This window comes from Syngnathus typhle, linkage group LG2, assembly GCF_033458585.1.
Source record: "Syngnathus typhle isolate RoL2023-S1 ecotype Sweden linkage group LG2, RoL_Styp_1.0, whole genome shotgun sequence".
NCBI lineage: Eukaryota > Metazoa > Chordata > Actinopteri > Syngnathiformes > Syngnathidae > Syngnathus > Syngnathus typhle.
The window spans coordinates 20596110-20621812 of record NC_083739.1 but is presented as its reverse complement, the minus strand read 5'-3'; the positions used below and the strand labels follow the sequence as shown (position 1 = coordinate 20621812).

Below are 25703 nucleotides of genomic sequence, written 5' to 3'. Positions count from 1 at the left end.
CTCCTCAACTGAAGAAGACAAAGATGACTGACCCCTGACATATGTTTATACAGTTTCAATTTGAAACTATAGCTACGATCTGAAGCAGTTTTATTTGACTGCATACAATATTACTGAGGAAAGTCACTTTTACAAAATAATTTAAAAAAGATACTTTTTTTCATGATCATTTTCATTTGACAGAATTTCATGTCTAGTTCAATACAGGCACATCTAATGTACTGCACTATGTGTAGTTTATTCAAATGGTCATGCAAAGCTACCAGGATCATTCATATTGCTGCAAAGATTCCTCGGGGATATGAATAACTTTTAAAAAGTAAAAAAGCAAACAACCTTGTCTTGCCGTCTTATTTTTCCTCTTGTATCATTTCCAGTTAAAAGCTACTCAGTCAACAAATAAAAGTTGACTCTTGGACTAGGTTTGGATAATATTGGTTTAACTGTAGATAGCAGGCCAAACAAGATTTTTACAAGCATGTGCAAGCGTGCGTATCCTGTTTGGAGGCGTTTTCTTTTCTTATTGTTAAGATGTACCTGCATGCAGTGGTAATGGGTACTTTTGCCATTGAGGTGGCAGCCGTGGTAGTAGACGCTGCAGTCATCCAGAGGGCTGAAGCGCATGAAACCGTGCTGCAGGGAGTTATCCCTCTTCTTGTGCATGTTGTAGTGCCTGATCACGTCCTGCTTACTGGTAAACCTCTGCAAATGGGACGAGAGGAGCAATGGAGGGAGAATGTCAAGCAACAGGTTAAGTGTTTATTTAAACCAGGCACAGAATCCGTAACATGTCACTTTATCTCAGTGGAAACAGCAGCTGCAGCGACCAGTTGGCATTTGACGAATGGGGGCTTATAATGGTGAGTGGAGGGTGCAGGACGCCTCAAAATATATATATATTTTTTTTGCGTCTTCTTCAAATACAGGCAGCACTGGGACAGAATGGGCTTCCTTGTGTGAAGTTCCCACAAATATCGCTTGTTCTGTTTCTTTCCTGTTACTCAAAATGTCTACTCTTACACTTACTCTTACGTTCTTGGGGACATCAGATACAATTTTGACTGTAATTTGTTTTTTTCATGGCTTTCAGGCCTCATCAGTCTGTGCTGATAAAACGTCTTATTCAAGCCGTAACTGCTTTTTGTGCTAGTTACAACCGATTACTCCGGAGCAAGAGCTTCTTTTTTTTTTACAAACCACTCAATAAAAAATATTCAATTAGGGTTTCTGGGTTTAGAAAAAAAAATGATGTAAGCTGCACAGAGTAAAAAAAGCGAAATGAACAAGCCAAGCAAGCAAAAACATTTTTCCTTTCAATTTGCAGAGATAAGGTTTCACATTCAATTGCTAAAAATGGAATTTAAATTCATGAACACTTGCTTTCGCTGTCGTTTATGATGAGTGCATGCGCTAAGAGACCTCACATCTAAAATGACTAAATAAATGATCCCTCCCACACGCAGCAGTTAGAAAGCAGAAAAGTGACTCCTCAGAGACCCGCAGCAACCGAATCTGCTGTAATTAGCCTTAAGCTGATGTAACAGAAACTGTAACGGGAGACGTGCAAATCAATGAGACACTTCTGTCTTCAATCCATATTCATCTCCAGTTGAGGGGAGAAAACATCAGAAAGAAGTGTTTTGAAAAGCAACTAATTGCTCTACAAAGTAGGCTAATTGCTGTGTTCCACTCGCGCACAAAATACAAAAAAGCGCCTCTTCATCGCTCTTGGCCCGTTTCCCACCGCCTATTTTTTCCTTTGACTCACAAAGCAAAGACTTCATTAGGATTCTCAATATACAGCTCTTTTAGAATTTTCCTGGGGAAAAAAAGCCCCCCCCCCCGCACGTCGGAGCGTCAGTCTGGTGTGGACCGGAAGACGAGTGGAAAAGCAGTCTCCCTACATTCGATCCATCAAGGCGTCCAAAATAGGCCTTGGAGAGAGCTGACTGGGAAAAAGATCTCATTTTCAGGCGAGTGGTGATGAAGGTTGGGAGCCACTTGCTACAATTTATTTTAGGATTCCCACTAGTGTGGCAAGATGCACACACCGTCCCTCATGTACAAGCCCATGAAAGGAGAATGTTAAGACTCAGCCAATAGGCCAGAGGCTGGCAGTGGGATAATATTCCAGGAGTGTGTGTCATGTAACATTTCATGAGTTATCACTTCGAAAGGGACTGCTCATCATGTGCTTTTTTTCCTTTTCAGGGAATTGACACCCACAGTGCCTTGCGGAGAATATTTGCACAGAAGCAGCGGCGCAACGCAGGCCCAAGCATGGAAATTGCCGTGAAAACCTGAACTAACGCTCTAAACGATGACATGAAATGATTTTCCTTTGCATTCCTCCCACAGTGCGTATCGTCAGACTGCGAAGCCGGAACCTGAAAACTTGACTCTTTTACGCTTTCCACCTCTTAATCAATATTTAGTGAGAGCTTATCTGTCGCAAACAGTGGCCAAAAAAAAAGCTGCGGTGGCTTTAGTCAGAAAACGATACAGAGAGGTGATGCACGGACATTTAAGACAAATCCATATGCTCCAGCAAAGGCTATCTAGTTAACTTGACATTATTTTGTCTCCTTCCTAACCCTCGGTAAAATGCAAACAAAAATGGGATTAGAGACAACAAGTGGTACATTTTTAAATGATGGAAATTGCTAAATAAATAACAGAAACAGAAACACATTTCAAGCTCGCACCAGTAATAGCCAGAGGACGCTTGCAAACGAAACAATGCTTTGTTTGGAAAACCACAGGCTAACAAACTTATTATTAGTTAAAACTTGGCAGGATGTTATAAATAATCAAAAGATGACACATCGCATTGTTTGTCTAGGCACGGCTCCTTTTTCTTTGCATGACAAAAACAACATTTTATTGGAACTCTAATTTGTTCCCGAGTGAGGCTCAGTTCTTGAAACTATTAAAAGGTTGCAACATTATTTCTACCAGAGGGGAGAGCAGCATGATGGCATTCATGTTGAGCGGACATAAAACATGTCATTGAGTTCTATTCAAAAAGTGATAGATTACTCACGCTCACCTGGTAGTTACACTCGGGGTCCATGCAGTGGTAGTGCTCCCTGTACTGGTAGGCACAGTGCACATGGCCACAATGTTGACTTCCGGAAAACCTGAAAAAATGAAAACGACACACAAGAGACAAATATAAAAAGTCAGTCATTCTGTTTTTTTCAAATCTGGCAACAATAATCCATAAATTGAATAAATGTTATTCACTATAATGTGATCCAGGAAACTGGAACAATGATATGTACATTTAAACACTGAAGCACAAGGCAAATAAGGATTAATGAGAATAATAAAAAGAGCAAAATTAATTATAATGGGAAAGGAGCACAGAGTTGAAAATGATTGTCTCCTACTGAGATTATTGTGCATTCCAGTGGATTCAATGGTATCACATTTTCAAAGTTCTAATGTGGTTTGTTTCAAAACAAAAGGAACACTGTGACAATGCACATCCATGCCGTGGGGCTTGCCGGCAGATTAATTTTGGTCTCAGTTTGCGTAACAAAAAAAAAGAAGACTTGCTTAATTATGTAAAAAAATGCAGTCTTGTGCAAAATTCAACTGGACCTTTGCAGGAGTGCATTGCAGTGGTTCTAATGTAGACGGAGCTTGCGCTGAAGCATTGCGATGCAGTGAGGAACGGTTGGACCAAGGGAGCATAAAATGAGTAATGCTTGTTTCCTGATTCCAACAGCAAGACGAGTTTTGTGTCACTTTAAAGAGAATGTCCCACGCAGGCATTGTAAAAGCTAAACAGTGTCCTTTTAGCGAAAGCAAGGCTCCAGACCTGCGCACTATGCACTTTGACCCCAGGTTTTTTGTCTTGTACGATTTCTCCGCTGTACATAGTCGCGGGCGAAAGAGAGGCAGGCCTTCTATTTCGGACAGATGTGTGACAATAAAGGCTATCAAAGAGCCTGTCAACAGTGAAAGCAGGCGCAATAAAACAGGTGAGCGAGTTTTCAAAGGCATGGCGCGCATCTCACCTTCAAAGTAGCGCCGCATGCTCACAGCCCACTCCATCCACCGCTGCGACAATTTACCAGTCTGTCACACCAATTTCAGCCAAATTATCTCCATTTATTGCCAACGCAGCCGTAAGACACACTTATTACCCACACCCAAGCCCCCTGATGCTTTATGTCTCGACGCTGTGAAAATCCTTGTCAAATCGATGTCGTTATTGTATTATTTGGGTGGAAAGGGTCTTATATTTTCAGAAGTAGAAACATACTGTTTTTTTATTTTATTTTTATTTTTTTACCCTTCACCATCTTGTCTCGTGTGATGCTCGATAGGAAAAGCCTGCTGCCGCCTGCTACAGTACAGCAACTTTATGGCGCTGATTATAAGCCAGACGATGATGACTGTTAAAATCCTCCAATTACCAGTGAAAACACACAAATAAACATTGCACCGCTGCTGCCAAGAACTCCATCTGCTAGCGCAAGAGGAGAGGAGGGAGTATGTGTGTGCGTGTTTGGGGGGGAGTGAAGGGGACTAAGTAATATTTTTTCCCCATCTCGCTTTCTGTTTTTTCCTTGTTCAGATTATCCCAGAGCTGCATTTACAGATCACTTTGCAGAGTTCATTAAGCTAATTGAACGCCGTATCCACTACATTTTTATATTTTTTTAAGTAAAAGGTTGCATGCGTGTGAAAGTGGCTTTGCGTCTGTAGATGTACATAGTAGAGGGGGTTTAAAAAGCAATAAAGCCAACACATGTCTCAAACATTTGTGCTTTCTATACACTGGTGTTCCTCGTGCATACAAACACAGAGAGCCCCCCGAGACTGCGGCCCACCCCTCTACTCATTGCCCAGCTGTATCACTTTGCCTCTGGACAATTCCCACTTGCCGCGTCAGGGGCCCTAATGGGCCGCCGCTATTCAGCTGCAGATTAAATATTAATAACGCCACGATGCAGAGATTGCAGCGCATCTCCAGTTACAATAGAGACACAGATCAAAGTGGCCACGCAATTCGTGGGTGCATGAAAGCGAGAGGGAAAACTGCGACGAAGCGTTACCAGGGAAGCCTCAAATGTTTTGTGGTGAGGAGTTAGATACGTTTTTTGTTGTTACAAGTGTTGGACGCAAACACGTGGACGAAGCTGGTTTTCGTGTGCTCCAAGGAGGAGCCTAGAGCCCCTGTTACTACCTCCCACTCAGTGCTACATTTGCCCTTTTTATGAGCTCTCCTTTCCCATTTTTCCATCCCTTCTTTCTCTTTCGCTCCAACCCAACCCGACACGGAAATTGAAACTGTATCTGAGCTTATCTGCAGCCTCCCCGTGCATCAACTGCCGAGATGTTTAGACAAATTTTATGCATTATGCAGTGCAAATATCAAAACAGTTCTTGGCAGTGCCAGCAGAAGCCTCATTAAAAATTCCTTAATTAAATCTTCGTGCAAAATGTAATCAGTCCAAGGAAGAGGTTTTTGTGCGTGTGTGTGTTTGCACGTGTGTGTCAGTGCCAAGGCTTTGATTTGTGCCCTTCATGTTATGGCTTGGAGAAGGAATCATTAACGCCAAAGCCACTTTGGCTTTTCAAATGCTGCTTTTCTTTCTTTTTTAGACGGAATAAACAAACAAGTGATAATCACCTTTGAGCATCAGTTCAAAATGAATCCAGAAAAGGGGATGGCGGTGGGGGGTTCAGGCATTGTTCTGTGGCCATCAAAAGGCACCTCCACTTCGCTGATTTGTTTGTTTTGTCCTTTGTAATTGACTGACATTTTAGCCATTTAACAATCAAAGGCAGACCTAAGGAAAAGCCCTATGCTCATACTTCTTGAACTCACATCCATGTCATCTTGCTCTCTTGCTATTGCTTTATTACCAGTAGAATATTTGCCTTCTGTTACAAAGGTGGCACAACGCAACCATAATCTCTCTCCAAACAAAACTTGCTGGCAACAATACACTAACTTCTTTTTATTCATCTCTTTGGTAAAAATTGTGCATGTTTACAAAGGCGTGTTGAAAGGCAAATAACCTCATCGCCATTCTAATCGCCATTCTCTTCCCCGTCTACCAGCATTCTTGTATTCTTCTTCCAAGACAATGACTGTGACGCACGTGCCGATCACATTGAGGCAAACGCTCCACTTCTTTCTTGTGTTAGCTTGATCATTAAAGTGGGAGACGAGTCGGAAATGTTCTTGACGATGGCAGCCATTTTGCCACTTGCCGTCGACGAAAAATGACATCAGTGCTTAAAGGCTCGGGTAACGACTTTTCATCACGGCTCACCTTTTGTCGGTTTGTCATGCAAAGTTCACAAGATTAGCCCTTAGGCCTTTATACTATTTAATTCATGTTCCACAAACACAATATTAATCAGACTACCATGTTTGGACTACTGACGCCAAATTGAACAACTAGTTTTCTCCGAGGCCATGTAAAATAAAAGGCATGTTTTTAAGACATACTGTATGTACTCTCTGCGAATGTATTCAAACATTTACAGTCACAGGCACAATCAAGCCATTTCTTTTTCATTACCCTTCGTCCCACTCGCCACATAAATTGAAGTCTTTCTTAATCAACTCACTGCGCATGGAGCATCTTCACCGCAGAATCTAGTTACAGCACTGAATAAAACACCATCAGCGGAAATGGAAATGCTTTGTCTCTGTTTGAATGTATTGTTTTCATGGGTGCTTAGCATGACCCAGTGAGGGATTTGCATACCTGGCGATGTATTTCTGGTAGAGGTTGACGTCGTCGCTGGCAGGTTTATCTGGTGGCAGCCCATTCCTAACGCGGCAGAAAACACAAAAGGGACAGGATTAATGGCAGGTTTGGGCTGCCTGTTGTTAATAAACACAAAGTGACACAATATTTACTTGCGGAAAGTTTCGACTATCAATTCACATTTTCTCGTGGCAGAGCAGCATTTTCCCGTGCCATATGAATCAGAGATGGAAGGAGCACACATTTGATGCATGGCCTTTCAGCCAATGGAAGGAGAAATGCAGGAGCAAAAAGGACATTAATCTTTTATGGGGGTGTTTCGGTGAGTGCTTATATGCAAAACTGGATAATGGGCTGGCGGAAGAAAATTCTATCCTCTTTATGGGACTACACAGACACCCAGCTGATTCCATTTGGACTGGATTCAAATAGATAGCATTTTTTTCATCCAAGATAAAACTCCCTTAGTAAGTAAACTATCTGTAGGATGACAGGTACAATGCCACTTTCAGCAGCGGCATTTAGCTCCACGTGAAGCTCCACATGGGGAATGACCTGAGGTTAATCTGGCCCAGAGGGGAGGACGTCCTGCCAGACCATGTCTCCCACTAAACGGGTCAGTTAGCCAAGCTTGTAGCTCGTGCGAGCCATAATCCAACAACCGGGGGCAGACCCTGAGGGAGATGCGCCTGAGGGCTCTTGAACGCTGCCTTTGATAGTTCTCACCTAAGCAGAAACGAGATTAAAACTCATCAAACAGTGATTTGGTACCGCTAGGGCACACATGCCTATCTCTCGTTGGATTGCTTTAAAGCACACTCCTCAGGCAGTGTTGCATGTGCCCCTGTGACTCGCCGCTAGGTTAGCCGTGACTCCAAAGTAATTAAAGAGAGGTTTGTTACACCCGAGCCAAAATGAACCAAGTCAGTCACTTGCGATGACTGTGCTAAATCAGTCTCCGAGGGGCCTCTACAGCGAGTAAACACTTCATGTGCCTTCGCTACTCATCATGTCGCCGTCCTATTGGGCTCCATGCACTATTTCATACTACAGTGCGATTGGCTTCCACGGAGGTAATTACCTTTACGTAGCGCAAACTGACTCGCTGTAGCAGCCACATGTGTGTGTGAAATCACAGGAGCTCCAAGCTGCTTCTTTGAGAACTGTAACCCTACACCAAGTGTGTTATTTCAAATAGTTGTATTAAATTGTTGAATAACTTTTAGGATCTATGTATTGTTCATCTCATTTTACTTGTCACCTAAGTCAAATGTTGAAGACAAGATTGGAAGAGCATGTTCGTGGAAAGGGGAACAAGTGAGCAGACTTACTTAACGGAGGACACGGTGCCAGTGGTGATGGAGTCAGTTTTGGAAAAGCTGGACTTCAGGTAGTCAGATGTGGTGAAGCTTATATGGCCCGTCTGGTCCACGGTGAGTCCCGGTGCAATGCCGGCCCCAGCTGTGCCGATGGTGGGTACACCAGGAGCTCCAGGGTTCCCCGGTGCAGTTGCAAGGATGTTGGGCATGAGCGAGCCTTCGGGATTCCCTGGCATCAGCTTCTGGATTGTTCTGATGTCATATTTGGAAGGGCGGCCACCTTTACCGGTCTTAAAGGCGATGGCGCCGCCCATGTCGGGGCAACCGTCACCTGGTTTGAAAAGGTTCAGGAACTTGACGTTCTCCAGGTCATATTTGGAGGGTCGTTTAAAAGCATTACCATTGGGCTGAATACTCTCCCCCATTTTTAGTTTCTGGATGAAGAAGTCATACTTGGAGGCTCGGGAGGCCATGTTCTGCAAGTGAGAGGGATTAGATGACTGTGCGGCAGCCAATGGAGCTCCTCCTTGTTGCTTGTGATCCAAGCTCGTGGGGAAGATCTGAGGCTCGGCCGCTGGGTGGCCACCGGAGGTCTGGGTCATGGTTGAACTTTTGTCTTGGGACAGTTTTGAATTGAGGTCATCTGGTTTGGGTGGAGAAGCATGCATGGGCCAAGGTAGGTTCTCGCCAGCCTTTAGCTTTCGGATGTACTCTTCATACTTGGAGAAGCGAGCTCGCCGAGAGGCCTCTTCGCTGCTGAGGGATGAGGGGTCTGAGGTAGCGGCTTTGAGCTTGTCAAAGCTGAGCTTCTTGTTAAGCTCATCCCGCATATGATGGTCATCATAGCCGAACATTCCCAAAAACTCGTTCATTGTGTTGGCTGCGTAGTCTCGGAGGGCAGATGCTTCACCTGAAACAGTGGGAAGACCATATTTTATATCATAAACGTATATACTATCATATACAGGCAAAACCTTGACGACCTCTTCATTAGTCTCCCATCAGTCCAGTATTTTACATCACTAAAACGAAGTTTTAAAATATCATAAAACAAAACTGAAAAGTACATACAGTATAAGATATATCAGGATAAAATACGCAAATATAATTGGATGAACTAAAACACTGGCAAAGTGTTCTACACAACAGGCTTGATGTACTTTGTTTTCATTTGACAAACAATCAACAGGCAGTCTGAGGTAGCGCTTTTCCTGTTTTGGTTTCACGTTAAGCTGCTGCAGAATTTGCAGGTTGACTTGATCGAGCAAATGCTGAACACAAACCTTGGATATTTTTGAAACGGCTTATTGTGTTTTGATTCTGGCTAAATCAATTCACCACAAACTGCATTTCTTTTGTGAAAATTGATTATGTATTAATTGTTAAATTGCAGTAAATGTATAAAAATTGTATCCACTGCATTTTCAGAAGAAAGAAATGACTTCCAACTTTTGAAACTTTCAACAAAGTAGTTTTGTAATTGTTCTTTAGAAACGAGCATGTTGGTATTTGACAATGTTGAATGCTATTTATTACTTTGAATCAATTATACTACCTTCAACTTCTTCACTTGTTTATTCATTGCTACACATATTTTGCTACCCCCCCACTTCCCCAAAAACTCACTCACGTGTTTTGTGCTTTCTAAAAAGAACAGCATGTTCATGATCCACTATGAGAACTACTACATACGCTCTGGCAACTCCTCGAGGCAGCATTATCCACATTCCTACATAGAATAGTGCTCAACATTTTGTAAAATGTTTTTCTCCAAAGTTCTCATGACTGCCATTACCCATTTAAAAAGTGCTTTATTACTTTTTCAGCCGCAGAGCACACTTAAGCTGGTCAGAGGTAATACCGCCTACCACTCATGTAATTAATACACAAATATTTCAGCTCCTGTCTCCAATTTCTCCGTTATTGCTAAATGAGTTGCAGTGCTCTGCTTTTCACATCTCCTGCGTAGCATGTAAAATAATCCTCACATTTCCACCCACTGCTTTGGGGTCGCTCTTCTGCGTGGTGGATCAGTGTGAAAGAGTATCCGGTGGATCGAAAAGGGCATGAAACATTTAAGAGGAATGAATGAAAGAATGAATGAGCTGGCCACACATTATTCCACCAAATGTTTTCACATAAACTTAAACTAGAGTTGCCTCATGTTTCCTTCCAACTTTTTAAATATTTTTTTTAGCAGGGGTACAATTGACAACATTTAAATGTGCTTCAATACACATAACTGGACTAAACCTCCACAACAGGTGTGACTGACTTGAGAATGTCAGAATGGACTTTGGTGCTGCTGTATATTTTCAGCTCATTTCAGGGCGCAGTGGATCATATATCTCTAAAGTTAGGGTAGACCTGCCTATACCAGTTATAAGACCAGATAGCGCTCCACTGGACTACTTGAGGTATAATAAAACGGTTTCACTCACCATGCATTTTAAATTGCCAATTCGAAAATTAAACATATATCATAATCACTTATGTAAACATCAACCCTGCTATGATTAATCCGTATTGACTTTGAGTCATGTCCTTTTTTTACACCAGTGCAAGTATTGTATAAAAAAAACATATGGAATTTGTGTCGGTGCCAATCTGCTTTTTGAAAGCATTTTATTTACTTGCGGTATCATCATTCTGTGAACGAAGAAAAAAATGAGCGAGGAGTGTATATTTAAAGAGGAAGCCATGCGCGTATGCTATCTGTGTAAGGCAACTGATGTTGGCTTGCAAGGATTAGGGCTGCCACACACACGAGATAACCTTTTTTTTAAACAGTGCAAATGACTTTTCCCACTCAAGCCCTATCAGACTGACGTTTAACGTTCTATCGATCTTTTCTAATGTGAACATCATGGAAATCTTAATTCATTAATTTTCTTTTACCCACTGAAGGTTCTCTTTGGTGTCACTGGAAAATCTTCCCTATCTTTTCCACTTGAAAATGCTACAAGATACAGACCTGCCTTTAGGCCACATTTTCCCTCGCAGATATGATAACAGATGGGCATTATATATCCTTTAGGTAAGCCAAATATGGACATCAGTGTGGCATAGCTGGTCTGCAAACGGGACGAGAGGCAGAGGTGTCGCTGATGATAAAGGTCCACGCCAGAGGCTATATATGGACTAATCTCGAGACGGAACATTTCCAGGCTTGTCACTTTGGAATCATACCGGCACTTGCTTAAAACAGATATGGATTTTTTTGTCTACATTACATTACGTTACATTTCATACTAACTTAAAGTAACAATATGAATAATTGTCTTATTATTCTTATTTTGATTTTGTTGGTTCATATGAGCATTTCTTATTTCCTGTTGACTGGCATATAAAGACGGGGGCGCTCATTCGACATTGAAATCATCTTGAAAATTATTCAAGAGTTATGCACTGATAGGAAATCCCGCACGGTGCTTCAGCGAGAGGAGTTAAATGTTTTGAAGGTCGCAGTTTCTCTCATTGATCTTGCAATGTTTGTTAATTACATTGTCACTGATGTTGTGAGAGATAATTAAGCCACTATGTTTATATGCATAATTATGTGCACTGCGCATCAGCCTTTGAACGACAGTGGAGAGGGAGAGAAAGAGAGAGGGAGAAAAAAAAACGTTTTAATTGTGAGCTGAGCAAAAACACAGAAGTATAGATGCCCTACTTACAATCAAGAAAGAACTCTCTCTGAAGGAAACAAAATAAAGTGTTGTAGTAATACTCTTTTAGACACATTTAGTTATATATTGACAGACAATAAGAACAAAAATGAACACCACAGAAGCTTTTTCCTTTGGCATTTATTTTCAATTTGGTTTTCAACTCTGCAATATTACTTTTTACTGAGCATTCTTAAATGATAATTTGTGTTTTAATTAGGACTGTTAGTTTAATTTTTTTGGGAATCAATTCTTCTTGTAATTATGCCATTATGCAATTAAATAATTGGCTAAAATCCGTTTTTTTTGCATTAAAGTATTCTAGGTATATATTGACAGACCATAAGAACAAAAATGAACCACGCAAAGCTTTTTCCTTTTAGATATGTCTACCAAACTAGCATTTTATCTTTGGTTTAGTTTTCAACTCTGCAATATTACATTTTACTGCGCATTCTTAAATGAAAATTTGTCTTTTAATTAGGACTGTTGGTTTATAATATTTTAGAATCAATTATTCTAGCAATTATGCCATTATGCAATGAAATAATCGGCTAAAATTCGTTTTTTGCATTAAAGTGTTTTAATTTGTGTTTCAATTAGGACTGTTGGTTTATAATATTTTAGAATAAATTATTCTAGCAATTATGCCATTATGCAATTAAATAACTGGCTAAAATTCGTTTTTTGCATTGAAGTGTTTTACAAAATAATGTTTTCCTGTTGAAAATATTGTTTTCATTTATTTGGTGTTGTGTAGTGATTAAAAAAAACAATGAAACAACAATTAAGAAAACACATGCGCGAGATCGATGTACTCACCGACCTTTCAGAAAATGTTTTACCTACTGGTTTGGTCGTGGGGATGTTTGAAAAAAGGAGATGTTTGAAAATGTCTTATTTTAATTCAAGGCAAAAAGGGCGGCTGGCACAGTGGATCGCTCGTTTGCACGTCTGCCTCGCAATTTTGACGTATGGGGTTTGAATTCATCTTTGGCCTGGGGGAATTTGCATGTTCTCTCTATGCCTGCGTGGTTTCCCTCTGGGTGCTTCATTTTCCTCCCACGTTCCAAAAACATTTACTGATTACTATTAAACTTACTGTTGGTATATGAAAAGGTTTGTTAAAGTAGTAGTTCCTATACAAAAAAAATACCCATGGACCAAATCAATGACATCATTTCTCCTGTGTATCTTCTTTTCGAGTGATTTGTTAGTAATGTTGTTAGTCACCTAAATGTTGAACAGAGGGTGTGTTTTTACCAAAGTCAAATTCCTTGTTTGGCACGCTCAAACATGGCGAATAAAAACTCTTGAATCTTGAATTTAAAAGGAGGGCCATGGATGCTATGTTTTGATGATGATTCACGATCCCTTGGTAGATAATAATGCTTGCATAGCATAGCGAAGCTGATGGTGCAGCAGTGGCTAACTTTAGTTAGCTTAGGACAATCAAAGACTCAATATGTAATCCTGAGTGTAATATGAAGCTTAGCCCGGCCCCGCCATGTGCTCTTGACCACGCACAGCTGCTACAACGGCCTGGTGTTGTAAGCCTACTCCATTTATGAAGTTCTTCATACAGTTTAGCACACACTGACAAGTTCCTATGTTCCCCCTCCAGCAGGCCAGTTGAATCCGTCTTTAGTGTAATAATGTCATTGACTATTCATAATGCAACTCTAGAGTGTCACTCTCCAATGATGGGCACACTTAAGCTTGTGTGCATGTGGCAATCTCTCTTGGCCCCTCAAGTGTGGTGGTCTCTCTCTCTCTCTCTCTCTCTCTCTCTCTCTCTCTCTCTCTCTCTCTCTCTCTCTCTCTCTCTCTCTCACGCACGCACGCACGCATGCACATGCATTTTGAGCCGTTGCCTCTTAATACCACAAGAAGGAATGTGTAAAATGAGGGTGCTGAGCCATGTGACTGGAGGATGCTCAGCCCAAATGTACCTGGAGAGGAGAAGGGTGCTTGGCGGCTCGGGACCTCGCTCGGCGGCATGTAGGCGTCAGGCTTGGTAAGCCTGTCGTCAGCATCTTTGTCGTCGTGGTAACTGCCATCCTGAGAGCCAAGCAAGGGCTCCGCCTCCTCGCCGTTGTTCACCTCGTCGTCGCTGCAGCCTTTGGGCTGGACCATGTAGACACCTACGGGTGGGGCGTCTTGGTCGTCGCCGTCTTGGAGCTCGTGCTCCTGCTCGTCGCCGCCCTCGGGCGCCGGCGGCTCTTCGCCATACTCGCCATTAACCCACTTTTCGATGGCCTCGCGTCTCTTTTGGTCCTCCTCCAGGCTCTGACTCAAGCTCAGGCTCTCGCGGAAGTTGGTCTCATTGTCATCGTAGTGGGAACTGCCGCGCTCGCTGTTTTCAGCTACGCTCTGGTCTCCTTCGGCATTTTGTGAGCTACTGTCACACACCACCTGGCGGCTCAGCTTGGCACAGATAGCATTGAGTTTTAGGCCACCTTTCCTTTTGGCGGCCATCTTGGGTTTTCCTGAGGTCGTTTCAGTGCATAAACTCCTTTCAGCTGAGGAAGGAGAAGGAAAAGAGTTGATCAGAAGAGTGTCACAATTTGACGGGCGAACCTTCGGGTTTGTTGCAAACCTCACAGTCATAAACAACATTGAATTTCAAATATCGCAATGGAAAAACAACGGACATTGAATGGTAACCGCCGCTATTAATAACCCCTAAAGCACTTAAAAAGAGCACGGGAGTGAGGACACAGAGATACTGTACATATCTTTCCAAGTGGCACCTCCACTGGCAGCTCAGGGTGGTGGAAAAAAACAAGGAGAAAAGAGCAGTGGCAGCTGAAACCACAGACAGATATGTACGTATCACCCCCTCCCCACATCCCTTAACCCACTATGCTACTACAGTACAAGCGGGCAACATAATCCTTCACATGATAGAGCTATAGACACACTGAAATGTTATCTTCACTCGCACCTCAAGAGGCTTTGGTCCGGTCTGAAAAAGGGGAGCAGGGCATAGCTTTAAAACACGTTGGAAGTGGAGTCAATCAAAGAAAGTTATTCTGACTTAGAAAAATCCTTCAAGCTCTTTGACATGGCCAGAATTAAAGTTCATTTTTATTTATTGTATCTTTCAACTAGAAATGACTCACAAATGTGTCAAAATAAAGTTAGATTTGCGCTAGCTATACTCTATTTAATTTTTATGCGAATGTGTTTTTCCTTGCATTTAAATTTCTTCAATTCTTCTGGAGAAAGTCACTTTGACTGAAAATCGGACAAAGGTATGAAGCATTGGGGCCTCAAATGTAATATATATGAACAAATACTTACGAGCACAAGCCATGATTAAAATGAAATTGCGTACCGGCTTATGATTAAAAACATGAGCCTCGGTCCTGACTGTGAGACTGATTTGATGTTTGAAGTTTGAGGTGACGGTAGTGCGTCATGCAAAAAACATGCAGCAAGTTAGCGCGTTTGACATGCGACATGGATGTGCCGTACGGGCCGACTCCCCCTCGGACGGCCTCTCTGAACAATAGAGTGTGAGAGTGTGCGCTTTGGGGCGGGAACGGGTGGCATTATTTCAACCCAAGTGGGTCTATCTTTATAACATGTCCTCTGATGAGGCAGGAACAGCTGCCTGTGGCATTCCACATCCCGAGCTACCTTTTTAGGGCAGAAAGTGCACTGTGTTACCTTTCACTTTATTTCCAGAGCCACCAAAGTTCACCTTGCAACGGCATTTTGCAGACTCTGACTCAAGGCCAGATTTTTATCGAGGTTGTAAATAACGACGGAGCGACGCGACGTTCGTGATATTTTTAAAAGTTGTGATCTGTTTTTTTCATTTCACGTAAAGCTCCAGCAGCCGGCTGGAGCAGATATTTATTCTCGTTGTGTTGACTCTGCATCTCGCCTAACATAATATGCGCGCAATTTCACTGGAGAGGAATGCATGATATCATAGGTTGCAAAGTTCTATCTTTAAGACTCAATTGACTTTCTATAACAAGTGCAAGCCACTTCATTTTCCCTCGGCCATAAAACGCAACACAATCACGCGTGAGCCATTGCTGGCATTATGTAAATCACGCCGGCGCAACATAAAATCCTGTTTTCATTTTCTTTTGCAAAGAATCATTAGAGGATATACCATTGGAGGGAGTGTACAAATCACCCCGTCAGCGGACAATGCAAGCGACGCTCGACACACATGCTTTCTCAGTTACTGTATTTACATTGCACACTTCCTCAGTGAAACAATGACTCCGGGAATGATGTCGTTCTGAGAGCTGGGGGTGGGGGCAAGTAGCAACGGCACATTACACCAACAAATTAGTGTTAGACAATTGCAAGCAAGGCTGAAAGGGTAACCTTTTAGAGGACAGCAATTTTGGGGGGGAAAGGAGGGGGGGGGGCATGGGGCGGGGGCTGCTAGAGAAACAAAATCAGCTGGAAAAACTATTAGGAAGTGGAAGACATAAATTTCCAACTTTTTTTTACAAGTACACTCCAAGGAAGATTGAGGTCATTTGAGTGTTGCAGAGGAGGTCTTTTTTTTTCTTTTTACCGTGTTCCGTATTTCATGCTTTAACTACCTATTCCTTTGCATTGCCATCTCTGGATCCTCATAGAAAATGACCCCTGCACAGTTGTTTCTCGCCGTGAGAGACTATTTATGTAAGATTCTCTTTTAACAACAAAGAACGTGAGCAGAACTTACTCAAAAGCCTCCTAGGAGGATGGTGTTAAGGTTGGATGGTTTATAGAAGCTGTCTCTTCACCATTATTTATGCTGAGGTTTCTGTCCGCAGCGGCTTTTTTTTTCTCTGCCCTTTGCTTACATTACAGATTGCTATGGTAACACTAAAGCTGTTTACCTCAAGTCGTTTGCGTGCATGATAGCGTACAATGATATCAAATCTAAGGGGACCTACATGAAAGAACAACTTTTCCCTCCGGGAGAGACTCCTCCACCTCCCAGCGAGTCCGCTAAGCGTTCTGCCTTATTAATGAATATCAGGAAGAAAAACAAGGCTGCCGTGCGGATTGGACCGATTTACACTTTGTTTTACTCTTGTGTGCTAATTGTCAGTGAGTTGACAGCTCAGTCAGGATTGTGAGTTGAAAAAAAAGAGGTGGTTTGAAGTCAAACATAACATCTGAACCTAATTTCTCCTACTGCTTATGTTAAGTGTGACACTATTTTTGCTGGAAACAGTGCAGAGCAAAGAACAAGCACCATTTCATGTCTGTATAAGGCCAAAACCTGAAGAAAATGATGGGAAATATTTAAATTTTTTTCAAATGGGCTTGGTTCCGATTCAAGTTGAGTCAGAAAGTTCTTTTTAGGGCCCTGCTTTTTTGCATAGTCGCTTGACACTCTGTGGAGCTGACAGACGACTCCCCAAAAGTCTTATTTTCTAATCATTTATTTTTTTTGTCGGCGCTCTGTTTGCGTGCCAGAATGATATCACACCCAATCAAGTGGCGTTTCAAATCCTAATAACGCTGTTGGAAGTGCATAATCAAGGCGGCTTTCGAGTAAAGCGTGCGGGAATTTTCATGATGGCTGTGACGAGCGGGGGTCACGGCTTTACCTTTGTCTGGCTTTACATCCGGGTCCAATTCTTTTCCACTGATGGTATTATGGTGAAAAACAAATTCAAAGAAATTAAAGGACAACACACAGATTGTGTCACAGCTAAGTTGGCTGTCTTCGTCCATTTTGCTAGTACTTTATGTGTTATGTTGTAAATAATTACATGTAGATTTTCTTGCGCGGTGCCGCTATAAAAACCAATGTGCGGACCATAAATCTATAGTATAGTTTGTTTGTGAAGCTGAGTTTTATAGTCCGAATAAGAGTGGTAGATGTTGATGTAGACCTACTTTAGTGTCATGAGCACACTAAATGCATTTGGCCCATAACAACTATTTAAATCTACGTATTTGTTGACGATTCCTGCTGAGTTCCAATATGAATGATGCAGAGGCAAATAAGTAAGCAATATCTGGACTTAATTAATACAAACAGTGTCCGTGAGATGGAGATTATTTTACATGATGCAACTGAGATTTGCTTTAGTTTATAACTTTATGAACCCTTGGTGGATGAATCAATCAGTGTGTACCTCCTTGAACCTTGGCTGTATCTTTGAGATATATGTGTGTGTGTGTGTGTGTTATCCAAATTGCAGCGCCCATCACAGGCAGAGTGTTTAAAATTGTTCTCCTGCGCAAGGAAGTCAAGCGGAAAGTCACTGGGAGACGTGCGCCACAGCGCCTGAACCCCAGCATCTGGCCTCTTTTCTCATTTTTATTACACAAGAATAACAATAAGCAAGGTCGTCAACCCCTGTGTGAGATTTTGCTACACTTTTCTAAGAGTCTGTGAAGCTGATGCCGAGAAATTTCCATTTTTCCGCATCCATATTTAATTGAGTTTTGTCCCAGTGGTGCGGAAATGATTTGTTTTTTGCTCTCTGTTCACTTGACTCCTCTTCGGAGTCGCTAACCCTGATTAAGACGTTCCCGTTAATTTCCCAGCGCACACCTTTTTTTTTTGTGCATTAATGGTTCTGATCGTCTAATTAAAACTTCTCAGCTCGGCTGCTGATCACCGCTCGTTGTGCCTCTGACCTGAAGTTTTAATTGCCGCATCAGAAGCGATAATAATTTGGAGGTTCTGATGATTAAAAACAATGCCATTGCCAACTAGATGATAGATGAAGATTTGGGGGTGGGCACATCACGGGGAAAGTTTATGTGAAGTGGGGATTGAGAGAAGAGGCTGTAAAGAAGGGTGTGTACTTCCAGGCAGATTACAACTGGAGGTAGAAGGGCTGGCAGAGCATATTGAGCCGTGCCAGCCCACCTGAGCCTCAGCGTCTTCCTGAAGGAACCGCTTTAGTTGGTGCTGGGACAGCGCTCCCCAACTCGAATGTAAATCTGCTCATTTTGGAGCTCCCTGGTTGACGGGATGTTTCTGTTTCCTTTTATGAAAGAAGATAATAGCAGAGTAGACACATTGATCACAAATATGACTGAGCAGAAAGAGTCAGAAGAACAGAAGAGGTGGGAGCCTGCACGCGGCTGTGGAAAACTTCCATCACTATCAATTTGTAACAATTTGTTCCCTTTCAGTTTTTTTTTTTATCTTCTGGATATCGAATGGATTTTTCAGGTTCCACTCCAGGATCGATGCATGCGTGCATGCGTGCAGGTGTGCAGCGACACGAACCTGGGTCAGAAAATCTTCTTGGCACACCCCTCCCCTCACACAAATCTATTCTATTATTAATCAGGTGCTCGCACATCTGCCTGCTTATTTTCCTTTTTTTGTTCTATGAGCTATCAAAAAAGCACTTACTGCTTTCAATCCAGAATGGGACCTAACCCAATGTGCCATCTTTCCAAAAGGGCTACCCTTGAATGGCCCATTTGGACGGTTTCATATTGGCACCGTCTACGAGCTATTGTCACACACGAGCCTTCGAGCTAAGCGGCATGCTCCCGTCATGTCGCCACAAAACACAAACACGACGTTACGGGGCAAAAGCGGACGCTAAAGTAAGAAAGGCGCACTGGACGACAGCCGAAGAAAACAATTGAAGTGCGGAGGGAAGAGGAAAAGATGTTGAACTTGAGGACAAATACGCCCTGGGGCTTGATCACAAACAGTGTAATTATGGTCTTTTCCAGAGCAAAGGACAAGCACCCGAAAGTGGTTTGAGGGCAACGAAAGGATCTGACATGAGTGACAAGACCCATTGTGGCAGCATCGCACCAAAATAAACCCAAATTTTATTCAGTTTGCTGCCTTGCGTAATTCACAGGGCACATGGCTAACTTGTTAATATTGTATGCCAAGTCTGGACTCGCAGCTGGAAGCGCGGGATGACTTGGCTTTTAGATGTTTCAATTTCACGAGTCCAGCCTTTAAATAAATACACAATAGGCACACACGGTTCAGTAGCTTTTGCTGAGAATAGCAAGAGTAATTTATTTTTGCAGCTTTGTTTTGGGCCTCAGCTTCCACGTTCACGTTCAAGACGTTCGCAGGGGTGCAATTCGATAAACCGAGCGCCGCGGTAAATGAGCAGACAACTCGTGTGTGTGAGTGTTTGTCCCACGGCTGCAGTGTGTGGCACGGCAGCAAGGCATCGTGGGTAGTACAGTGGAGAAGGGGGCTCAGCGATGCACCTCTCAAGGGTCCTTCAGCTAATATCTGTACAGATTAACTGCTTCACTTGTAGTTTGGTCACGGGGATCTCACTTTGTCTTTGTGGCTTGTTGAGAGTGAGATGATGCCTGTTTGTGTGTGTGTGTGTGTGTGTGTGTGTGTGTGTGTGTGTGTGAGTTCAGAATTGTTACACACTTTTTGTTTGTATGCAAAAGACAATTACCCGCTGGTCAAAGAGGTCAGATGCTCTAGACTGACGTGTCACTGCACGTCGTAATCTTTTGGGGTCATATTTAATTCAGCACAATCCGGAGATACACTGCTGAGTAAGTCAAACTACACACAAACACACACACAAACACACACACACACACAGTGTCAATCCTCCAGGGTAAACTCAGCACATGCCGCTCCATTAGTTATCAATTAAGTCTTGAAATCTCCACCTGGCATCACGCTCACAACAATGAAGATGACACACACAAACACACACGCACACACACGCACACGCACACACACACACCATCACCACAACTCTCAACAGGAGGTTGAGGATCTTTTTTTTTTTTGTATGACGGCATGTGTGCGAGCGAATGAGCATAGCGCATCGGTGTGTGTCGATGTGTGTTGGTGCGGGCAGCACTTTTGTCCATGAGGTTAACCTTGATGTGAGGCCCTGTCAGGCCAAATAATGTCAATCAATGACACACAAGCCCTAATGTGGGGCCTAAAAAGCTGGCTGTTTAGATCTTTAGACATGCCCTCTTTCACCAGCATATGAATGGCATTACAAGGAAATGAGCTGTGGCATTCCTCTAATAAGAGGCTTAAGACATTTTGACAGCATATAAGGCACTCCGACATAAAATAAATAAATAAATAAACTCCCTGATGCCGGGCTCTAAAAAGAGAGGAGAGTGTTTCATAGCTACTGTAACTTTTCTTTATCCCCTCACATGTGCCTGAGGACTGACTTTATTGATGTCCAAGGTTACCTTTCAATTTTGTTTTTCTACTTCTTGTTGACCTCCATCATCATCCCCTGATATAGCAGACTTTCCTTTCTCAATAGAGAAAAGAAAAATGTCTTTCCAGACATTTATCATTACCTGCCTTTAAAATTCTTGCTCTTTTCTTCTGAACTTCAGATTTAACAGTTGTCTGTTAACATGTCACCCTGTTCAATCTCACTTCTCTATCTCACATCCATAAAATGATACAGCACAAACTTTGCCGATGCTTGATTAAAATTTGATGAAACTCGTTTCTTTGTAGGACTGCAGGAGGAAGTGAAGAGAAAGAGTCTTCCTGCTTGTGGGATTTCATAGACCTCCTCATTGATACTTCATTTGTCTTCTTACAAGCAGGATGGAAGCGACAGTAGTAAGTCTGAGATGCCAGTAGGATATGACTGTTGCGCATGCATACATATGTGGCTGGGGACCAGTGTATGATGTGCTGCTGCTGCTGTGCATACTCAGTATACTGGCCACAGTATTTACAGACATGTGACAAATATTTGTCTTTTACAAATAGAATAGTGTCAGAGAGTTATTATTGTGGGTTCAGTTTGCAATGGTTTAAAGCTACAGGTCATATTTTGCACACTGTCAAACAAACCGCATCATTTGGGTGGAAAAAAAGAGAACTTTTTGAAAGACCTTCAGTAGGAAGTGGAATCAAACATGGCAGTTTTCACCTGAAACAGGAACAATGTTGTTTCTGGGAGTTCAATCGAATGAGGAATGCGCAGTGACTGCGTTTGAAGGTGTGATAAAACAATCCTTTCAAAAGGGGTTTGGGGAAAAAATAAAAATAAAAAATGAAACAAACAGAGCTGTGTGACGGTTACCTATTTTGGTAAACTGAACGAAGTGCTGTTAAGTTGACTCAAACAAATAAATTAGCTTTTTAAAAAAAACACTGAAACTACTTGAGCGTTCTACACCAAACCAACTTTGTTTCCTGCATCTTCATGACACTTGAGAGAAGCCGCTCACTAAGCTGTCACACGCAACAACAACTGACGCTTTTCAGACCGCGCAATACGGAAGGCTTAAAATATAGTTTGACTTGAACTCGCGACGGCAAAAGCCGTAGCGACGAACGCTGGCTTGCAGCATCCAGCTGCCCGTTTTACATTTCTGCAACATTCATATTCCTCTTATTATTATTTTAAAGTGAAAACGGATACTCCGTTGAAGTGCAAATCTGATGAATTACAGGAGCAGATTGCTGCTATTAATTATTAAAAGGTATTTTATAAATATTCAGGTCTGTCATGCATCTAATAATGAACGCTTTAGAGGAGGTTACTTCCCGTGTGCATCCTAATGTGTCAGAAAGATCACTTTTAATCACGTTTGTGTCAGCGAGCGCCGGGTCGGGTGGAAAAAAAAAATGAAATCAAGAAAACTTGACTGCTTTCTGTACTGATGACAGCCTCTCGCTGTTTGCTCATTTCACACGGTGCCTTTTTGTAATTCTTCTGCGACTGGCCCATCTGAGAAGGTGCTCAACACCTTTCAGCTCCTCTTCTCTGATTTGAATGGAGAATAATGCATTGGCAGCACTCTACCTTCTGGACACACCTAGTCCCACTGCTACTGCTGCCATATGCTGTCTTGATACATATTCATTACACTTTCTCCTGTGTTGCTGTGCGATGAGGCTTAAATGAGGAGTGCCTCAGAACTTCAAATGGAAAGAGGAGGTGGAAGAAAAAAGAGGAAAAGGTGCAGCACGTCGAAAGTTTTACTTGTTCCATCCCTGAACGCTTTGCTCCATTCTTTGCTCCTCTCTTCTGCAAAGAGCGCACACACTCAAGTCAAGAAGGAGCCTTGTCGGTTGCGTGCTTTTCCCCAAAGGTCTTCAAGAAACGGTGACTGTCACTGCAGGGGCCTACATTATTAACACGTTGCTCAAGTATAGCCGGGCTAAAAAGTGAATGGCATCTTTTATATGTTGTCATCAAGTATCGTCCTCGAGTGAAAGGTATGTTTGACATTATAGGTTTAAACAGGTTGATGGCCAATCACAGCACTTAAGTATTTATCATGTATAATTACTTAAATGCAATGGCACACCAATGGCCACAATCAAAGAAATAAGCCTAGTCTGCTTTTGAACCACAGGCATACTTTAGTTAGAGGTTACACTATTGAATGTTACAGATTTAAAGACACTGTGCAATGCACCTAAGCACTGGATCGGAAGGCTACAGAAACATCCACACGCACAAACACACGCACGTATGCATACATGTAGCGCTCCAAGATTAACACAGTCAGAGCTGCAGTGATACCCCATCATTATGTGCACACGGGGCCCTCCTTCGTAGCATGCCTGACTCGCTGTCCTCTCCACTGCTTCTCCATGGAGGTAGTAATTACTAAAGTGAACATTTCTCGTTTCGCCGGTCCTCCGACAAAGACTCACTTCCACCATTATTTCTTCTTTTTTTTTTTTTTTTTGACACAACTAAAGTGTTTGATGGTAGCACCTGTTAGCGCAAATGAGTGTGCGTGTGTGTGCGCAATGTCATTGTATCATTATGAGATTACTTGGTGGCCAGCTGGTGTGCAATAAAATACACCGCGTGCTATCCCTGATCCAGATCAGTCCTCTGGGTGGACAAGAGCAGAGTGAACCATGATGCGTCACCGCACAATTTGCTCTACTGTACAATGTTGGTTTACCAGGCTGGGATCACAGTGAGGCTCCCTCCTGCAAGTCCTTTTTTTCATTTCCAACAATTCTTCAACTCGTTGCCTTTCTTCTCCTCTCCCGGCGGAACTTTGGCGTTATCAAAGGTGATCGCTTGCTAAGACGCATTTTCTCAAACGTCTTCTTACGCCAGCCATTTCCCTTGCCGCTCTGGGGTAAACGTCACTCATAAAACAGAAGGGAAGATTTGATAGCGAGATCAAAAAGGGAGGAAGGACAGCAAAGAGAGATGGGAGATGAGGGGGGGGGAGAAAAAGACAAACGCAAGCCTCCTCCCCCATCCACCAACAAGTGCTGAGGGTAATATCTCCAAGCAAGGACCGTGTTTTCAAACGCATATACAACAAACTGCCACGAGACATCAAAATGGGCGATTTTGACTTCAGAGGGTCTTTAGATGCTTCAGGAGATGTCAGAGTCGGGCCTTTGGGACAGAACAGTGAGAACAGAAGGCGCCAGGAGGCACTTAACCAATACAGGAACCCTACCAGAAGGAAAGAAAGTCTCCTCCCAACCTGCCAACTGCTACCAGCCCAGTTTGCGCTACAGTTTGGTACAGTATTGTTTTCTCTTGTCAAAAGTTATTAAGGGTCTTGACAGAACAAATGCCACCAGATTTTTTTCTGCCGCCCTTCTGTTAGGATTCCAGCCAGCACGGAAAGGACCTCAACGGACTGCAAAAGTTGTTTGTGTTTCTAATTTGCAAACAGCCCTAAAACAGTTGACTTGATGTCAATGACTTTATGTAAATGATGCCACTATCGTCATATGGACTACGCACCCCTCAGTGGAAACACAAGTCAGATCAGGATTCAGCGTTGAGAACCATACAGCGGAAAACTGAACTTATCTCTGGCTCTATTGAACTCTGATTTCAGATGCGCAGTAAATAACCCACGTGAGCGCTCTTGTCAGCTGAAAACAAATAATCAACAAATCCTATCTGCTGCTGGGTACTTTTTATTTATCAAACTGCAGGAATAGTATTTCTTACAACAGGTCCGGGACGTTCGTTCTCTGAGCGTTCGACTGACTTCGAAGGAGATTAGGCTGGCTCATATTCAAATGGGCATTTCTTGTAAAACGCACCACACGAGTGGGCCGAGGAGATGATCAGAACCGCCCGGTGAGGCAGCAGTTGGAGGAGATTGCGTCTCGTATAAATCAGCTTAAGGGAAGAAAAAGAGAGGGAGAGACTGAGGTAAAAGGACAAGCAAGCATTGGCTCTGCTATATGAGTTTAGTTAGCTGGAGAGTTAGCGCGTGAGTTATGACGAGCAAACGGCTGAGGGACGCTGTATTTATGTGGGGACTGAGTGAGTGTTAAATCCCTAGTAAGAAATAAAGTTGTCCCTGAGCGAAAAGGGGAAACATTTCACTCAGTCACTCAGTAGAGGCTTGAAAGAAAAAAAAAGTGTACTATACTTCTTTCTACAGGAAGCCTTATTTCCCAAATTTGTTTTTTGCTTAAAACTGCCATAGATCACATCCAAGTGAATTGAATTCCAAAATTTGAATAGAGAGGTAATGTTCCCCTTGTGAATAATATTTCGGGAAGTCGTGAGCCAAGAAAAAGATAATGAATCAAAAACTGCATCTTGAGGCTGACTGAGAAATTGGCCTGAGTGGGGCAGCCAAAGCACACAGTGCACTTGTTGCAGTGCAAAAGGTCGTCCAAGAGAAGTTTTCCACTGTGGTTTCAAGAGGAAGCGTCTTTTTTTTTATTTCCTTTTTTTACCTCTTATTATTTGAGGTTACCCTGTACATTATATAATATATGTGACACCAATGTAGCAGTGTTTTTTCTTGAATTGTATTTCCACATAGTAAAGTTGCTTTTGAAGTTGAGTTCAAAAGCCAGACAAGGCACGTGGCCAACGGAAAAGAAAGAGGCTCACTTTGCACTTTGTGCACATCTCAAATCCAAGTCACCCCTCCTGCGCAGCCCCGGCAGCAGTAATAACAATTATGACTAAAAAAGGCTATATTTTTACATTAACTTAAAAGGCTATATCTGTTTTTCCCTTTTTTCTTCCCCTCCAGCCTGCGCGGCCTCACTTACCCTAAGTATCTTCATAAATCACCGG

The 25703-nt window shown here is 42.6% G+C and overlaps 1 protein-coding gene across 9 annotated transcripts in view; it reads right to left on the bottom strand.

The window, feature by feature from the left end:
- The window catches only part of casz1 (castor zinc finger 1), a 162899-nt gene that overhangs the window by 20472 nt on the left and 116724 nt on the right, over positions 1-25703 (bottom strand). For 7 of the 9 annotated variants that reach the window (XM_061298002.1, XM_061297985.1, XM_061298012.1 and 4 more), the window contains 5 exons: positions 13680-14249; positions 8072-8969; positions 6738-6803; positions 3044-3140; positions 538-702 (listed from right to left, as the gene is read on the bottom strand). In XM_061298002.1, coding sequence (XP_061153986.1) covers positions 538-702; positions 3044-3140; positions 6738-6803; positions 8072-8969; positions 13680-14205 — 1752 coding nt within the window. In that variant the 5' untranslated portion in view covers positions 14206-14249. The remainder of the gene's footprint in view (positions 1-537; positions 703-3043; positions 3141-6737; positions 6804-8071; positions 8970-13679; positions 14250-25703) is intronic. The other 2 variants (XM_061297968.1, XM_061298027.1) reach the window with 1 other exon arrangement.